Raw genomic sequence first — 6,128 nt, forward strand, 5'->3', positions numbered from 1 at the left:
TGACCCATTTGTGTAAACCGTGTAAACCAATCTCATCCGTCCATTTTCTTGATCAATGGCCTATATTATATTATTTTATTTTAGGAAATTAAAAATTAAAAAATAATTAATATTCATTTTATTTAATCAACAAGGGTAGAATCGGTATACATTTGTAACCCCTCAATTTCTTACCAAAATTCAAGCATTTTCCACAACATAATTCTGAGCGTGCATATAATTACTCCACAAATCCGACACCACCGTCGTCACCATCTCCACCACACCCTCCACCACCGCCGGTATCTCCTCCGTCAACCCATCAAACCACGACTTCATCTTCTCCACCACCCCTACCGCCGCTGCTCCGGTGGCTGAAACCGACCCAAAAACACCCTCTTTCACAAGATCAAAAACCAGACCAACAATCCCACTGATCACCTCCATAACCACCTCCAAAACGTACCTAATACAAGTTCTGATCAGATCTGCGATTTGCTCCATTGTGGATTACAGAGCTTCTCTAGGGACTCGGAGTCCTTGGATTGCGATAACGAGGAGGTATGCGGTGGTGTTGAAGATTAAAAGAGATAGAAGGTTTGATAGCATGGTTATGGTGGAGAAGATGAGGTTGATGAGGATGAGGACCGCCATTGATGAAAGCTTGGAAGGTCTATAGGAGAAGATGAAGACTTAAGATGGACGTCTGATTTTAAAGATGAAACTGTTTCACTAACATCAACAATTTTGATTAACTAGTTCATAATGAAACCTTTTCACATTGAACATTTACATGAACCTTAATTTCATATAAAATGAAATAAAACTGTTTCATCATGAAACTAGTTATTCAATCTCGAGTCAATTATAAAATGAAAATGTTTCACCAACATCAACCTATTTGATTAAMTATTTCGTAATGAAACCTTTGCACATCGAAAGAGTTACATGAACATTAATTTCATGTTCAATATAATGAAATTGTTTCACCATGAAACTAGTTATTTAATCTCGAATCAATTATAAAATGAAAAATGTTTTTACGAACATGAACCTATTTAAATAACTATTATATAATGAAACCTTTTCATATTGAAACATTTACATGAACCTTAATTTCATATAAAATAAAATAAAACTGTTTCATCATGAAACTAGTTCTTCAACCTCGAGCCAATTATAAAATGAAAATGTTTCACCAACATCAACCTATTTGATTAACTATTTCGTAATGAAACCTTTTCACATCGAAAGAGTTACATGAACATTAATTTCATGTTCAATAAAATGAAACTGTCCAACCATGAAACTAGTTCTTTAATCTCGAATCAATTAAATAATGAAAAAATGTTTTACGAAAATGAAACTGTTTCGTTTTAATGAACCCATTTCATTATACCAATTAAACGAATCAACTTGAATCACAAAGCAATACGGAACACCATGAAAATATTTCACGAATCATGCATCAATTAGAATATAAAATTTTTCTCCATCATGACACTGTTCATTGATTTATACCATATGCTTTGAAGAAGCAAATAAGTCATTGACATATGAAACCTCTTCATGTTTATAGAGTTTCATGAACATTTGTTTTTTTTCCTAACCAGCAGCAACCTACGATTTCATTCATATATTTGCTGAAATCTTCATAAATTGTTTCATGATTCATTGAATACCAAATCATTAAAATCAAGATTTTAATAATATAATATACTTAAATGTTGAAACGTTACTTTTTTCAATATTTCTTTTATTAAATTTCCTTAAATAATATGTATTAATAACTTCCTTAATTATAAAATAAATGTTTAAAATGACATAAATACCCTTATTCATTAAATTTAATTGAAAAAATATGGAATTTTCTGATTGGTCGAATTTGGTTTACATGGTTTTTTAGAATTGAACGGTTTTCATTTGAACCTGCCCCTATATATATATATATATATATATATATATATATATATATATATATATATATATATCCTTATTGATATGATGCCGACAACGTGAATCCCACTTCCCAGGTACTCTACCGAAACGTTGTCTTTTATACCAATGTAATAACTTGCACAATAGCAACTTGGCTTGTAATTGATTGGCAACAATATAGGGAAGTGCTTTATCGCAACCAATTACATGAATTCTTTTACTTAAAACCGTTATCAATTGTTGTCCAAATACTTTAAGACCTAACATGTGATTTAGTTAAAACACAAGTCCAATCAAGATCCAATATGACTAACCACTAGGACAACCACAATCATAGTTGCCACAACTTTAAATTAATTTTTCTCAATTGTAAATAAATAATAATTCACCGGTGTTTGATAATCATATACTTTTTTTAAACGAATTTCTAGTTAATTCTACGGCCACCACCCATTAATTCTTCGTCATTAAGTGCATGACACCATGCTTTAAATACTCTTCCAAACGACAAACTCTAGTATTGATTATAGAAAATGACCACAACCTACCCGTGAATCACATGTAACACCAACCAAAGGTACTTTCTTTGACCTATATAGAATGCCCTCTAAGATAAGAAAAATAACACACACATATATATATATATATATATATATATTGTTTTTTTTTTTACTTTAGATCAAGGAAACTTCTGGGTGAATAGTGTCTAAAAAGACCAAAAGCCGAAAGGGACGAAACCATAACCATGAAGATAAATGCTGTGTAGCCGCATAACATTGCCCCGCCAATTTGAGTGCAAAATCGGTTAAACTTGTTGCATAATTTCATCCAGAAAAGATCATGTTCACCGGTGAGTGCTAATAATGAGGCTGTTAGGGCAGCTGAGGTTGCTGCAAATACCATGTACGCGACTACCTGTGGTTGAAACCACATATATAAACTTTTAGTATGATATCGAGTGCTTTTGGTATACATGACAGAAGATGATAGGACGAGACATAATAGTTAAAAATTTGTTAAGTTGATCCATGTTTGACGTGATATTGCACTGGAACATGACACAGACATGAACTGAGATAATTAGAAATGCATTTTTTTGTCCCACCAAAATATATGGAACAAAAATATAGGAGATGAGACAAGTTTGGTATCTAAACTACCTATATCAAATTAAAACATTAAAAGCCTTTCACAATTTGTTCACCCGTCTATCTCACTCGCCCCCATCCTGTCCAGTCTAGCCCATGTACGAATGGACCCCTAAAGAATAATGGTTCGGATTTCGAACCATACAAAGTGTTGATGATTTCTTAGAGTGTTGAGTTCCATCGTTTTGTTTGTTCCCTTGTCCATTTCTCGTCTTTATTAATTTCACGGTCCCATCGAAATTTATCGTTGAAATTAAACCCGTATGTTAGATGTTGATGTGATATGGGATGGATTAAACAAATGAACCATTATGTTTCACTAAAATCGCAAGTATATATAATAGATATGGTTTTTTAGTTAGTAATTAAAGATGTATTAGGATCATCTAGTTTTCATTAGTTTCTTGTATTGAACACCAATGAAACCACATCTGAAAGGGACGTACGAATTTACTTTAAAACAATGACAATTAATTGAATATGGAAAATATATATACCTGATCGAATAAGAAAGAGAGCCAAGCAAGATGCTTGTATGAAGTCGTCATATCTGGTTTCAAATGTGAAGAGAGTAGACCTCTGATTACCAACTGAATCAGATTATATCCTGCAGCTGCTATGTCTATGAACACCAACACACTGATTCATCCAGAAACATTAATTGCATCATTAATATGTAAACTTACTATATATGTATCTATATATCTATATCTATTGGATTCAAATGAGAACACGTCATCATAAGAAAAAAAGAGAACACCTATATCACATGTAATATCAGTGTAAAATCACATTTGATTACGGAAAAAGTCAAAGCAAAAAAGTAAGAGTGCGTGGACGACTTGGCCATGACTTAGGTCGTCCATAGTCACATGTGATTTCAATGTAAAATCACATGTGATATAGTTGTTTTCTTGTTTGAACCGTCATCCATATATATAGGGGATAAAGTTTTGCCAGAGTGTTATTTTATTGGCTGCACGCATTCTACATATGAATTAACTTCGAAAGACCTTTGAAACCACACCGGCCATTGATGTATCCTAGTGATTTACTGGACGAGACTCGAGTGTGAAATTTGAACTCAGAGTGTATGTTTGAGTGAATCTAAAACACATGATATGATATTAACCCAATATTTAAGAGAGAGAGAGAGAGAGAGAGAGAGAGATTGTGCTTACAAGAGAGCATTCATGTCCCTGAAAGTGGCAGTTCTGGAGAATGAGGTGAAAATAAGACTGGTCTGGGTGTCCAATCTAACCAAGCAAGCAGTAGTGATAAAGAGCAAGGTTGCACACACCCTTAGAAATGCCTCCACTCTCATAATATCCATCTATATATCTCTCTCTCTCTCTCTCTCTCTCTCTCTCTCTCTCTCTCTCTCTCTCTCCCTCCCTTCAGAAAATAGGGTTAAGTGGTACTTGGAGTACAATGAAAATGGGGAAGCCTTGGAACAAGCTATCCATTTATATATCCATGTACTTTCCTTTAATTTTGTAATGTAATTTCATAGTCAAACAATTCGATTTTCATCTTGTTACATTTCTAGAATATTTAGAACTGTAATTTCAATTTATTTATGTAATTATAAATCAATTTAAATTATTTTTCATCAATAACGGATAAAATTAAGCAAATTAAATTAAAAGGTTTTAGCTAAAAATAAATTATGGTAAACAAATTGAATGGTTTAAACTTTAAATCTCGTTGAACTATACTTTAAGGTTTACAACTTTATAATACCGTAAAAACATCACTTCTGTAAGATACAAAAAATGTTCAATTAAGTCATGTATTAAGTTATAGGACTTAGGTTTTTTTTAATTAAGTTATAGGACTTTACTGTTTGGAACGATTAAGTCTTCGGACAATTTTTTGGAACAAATAAATAATTTGACATTCTAGAATCTGTTAAATAAGTCATTGGACTTTACAAAACCTATTAAATAAGTTCTCATTCCTTAAAATTGTAACATGTAACCTTAAATTAAAAAAAAAAAACTTAAAAAATCCTAAAAGACTACTCATCTCCCTCTCGTCCACCGCTCCCTCCCCTCCCGTCTCATTCTCCCTCTCGCACACCGTCGTCTCCCTCGCCCCCATCGCCGCCGCACCACCCCTCGTCGCCGGACCGCCCCCATCACCGCCGCACCACCTCCGCTCGTTGCCGCCCCTGTCACTCGTCTAATCAGGTTTGCTCCAAAATTACATTTCATTTTTTGTAAGAAATTTCTGAGATTGAATCATCTTGTTCACCGTTCTGCTTGTTACCAAATGAAACTTGTGATTTCCCTAAATCAGCCGAGGTTTCTACAAGAGGCAGATTTCTTTTTTTCTTCTTCTTTGGTTTCTTCTCCTTCCATGATAAGGTCTGAGAAGCTGTTGTTCAATTGGAACAGATGATAAGGTCTGAAAAGCTGAATTTTGCATCCATACCGTCTTTATCACCATCTGTACCAACAACCAATTGAGATGAATCACTTAGCTTTTCCTTGGGATTATCTTTTTTATCTGAATTAGACACAGCTGAATTAGACATAGCTGAATTAGACACAACTTCATGTTGCCAAGTCACAGCTGAATTAGACACAACTTTTCCTTAGGATTATCTTTTCTTCCTTGGGACTCTTAACACATACAGTTACATGATATCTTACTTTGCTTTCTGGTCAGGCCATTGCTGGCTGCCAAGACCTGTCCAAAAGTTCATAGTATTAGTGAACCAGGGCTCATCATGAGTCACAACCAACACTAGGATTTCTACTGAAAGATAATAGACACATTTCCATGTTGATTCCTTAAATTTCCGTATTTTCTTTTTCCTTTCTTCTGTCTCAACATCTAGTCTCTGCTGCTCCTTTTTCCAAATATTAAACGCCTTCCAATACCCTGCAACGTGTGACTCAATTATAAACTAACGCAAGTATTATTAACCTCAGATATTTGATATTCTAGATTAACTAATAGTTTTTCAATTTTGTAAAAAAAGATGGACTGCTTCTTGGTGCCTCTTGAAGCTTGTGGATGTCAGTTTCTGTTATAGGACCAAGAATCGATGCCATT

General features: G+C 33.8%; 1 protein-coding gene across 1 annotated transcript; it reads right to left on the bottom strand.

Annotated features, from left to right (window-relative positions):
* Positions 1–2,586: 2,586 nt before the first annotated feature.
* On the bottom strand, positions 2,587–4,437 carry LOC112517421 (CASP-like protein 2C1). Its single transcript, XM_025124847.1, has 3 exons — positions 4,247–4,437; positions 3,563–3,704; positions 2,587–2,832 (listed from the first exon to the last, which is right to left on the bottom strand). The coding sequence occupies exons 1-3, from the start codon at positions 4,396–4,398 to the stop codon at positions 2,587–2,589; spliced, it is 540 nt and encodes a 179-aa protein (XP_024980615.1). The 5' UTR covers positions 4,399–4,437.
* Between the last annotated feature and the right edge of the window lie 1,691 nt (positions 4,438–6,128).

The sequence above is a fragment of the Cynara cardunculus genome (assembly GCF_001531365.2).
Source record: "Cynara cardunculus var. scolymus isolate 2C chromosome LG 8, CcrdV1, whole genome shotgun sequence".
Classification (NCBI taxonomy): domain Eukaryota; kingdom Viridiplantae; phylum Streptophyta; class Magnoliopsida; order Asterales; family Asteraceae; genus Cynara; species Cynara cardunculus.

Coding starts and splice junctions, on each gene's coding strand:
- LOC112517421 (XM_025124847.1), bottom strand. CDS start 4,398: ATGGATATTATGAGAGTGGAGGCATTTCTAAGGGTGTGTGCAACCTTG. Junction 3,705..4,246: donor AGGGACATGAATGCTCTCTT/GTAAGCACAATC, acceptor TGGATGAATCAG/TGTGTTGGTGTTCATAGACA. Junction 2,833..3,562: donor TCTCTTTCTTATTCGATCAG/GTATATATATTT, acceptor TTTCAACCACAG/GTAGTCGCGTACATGGTATT.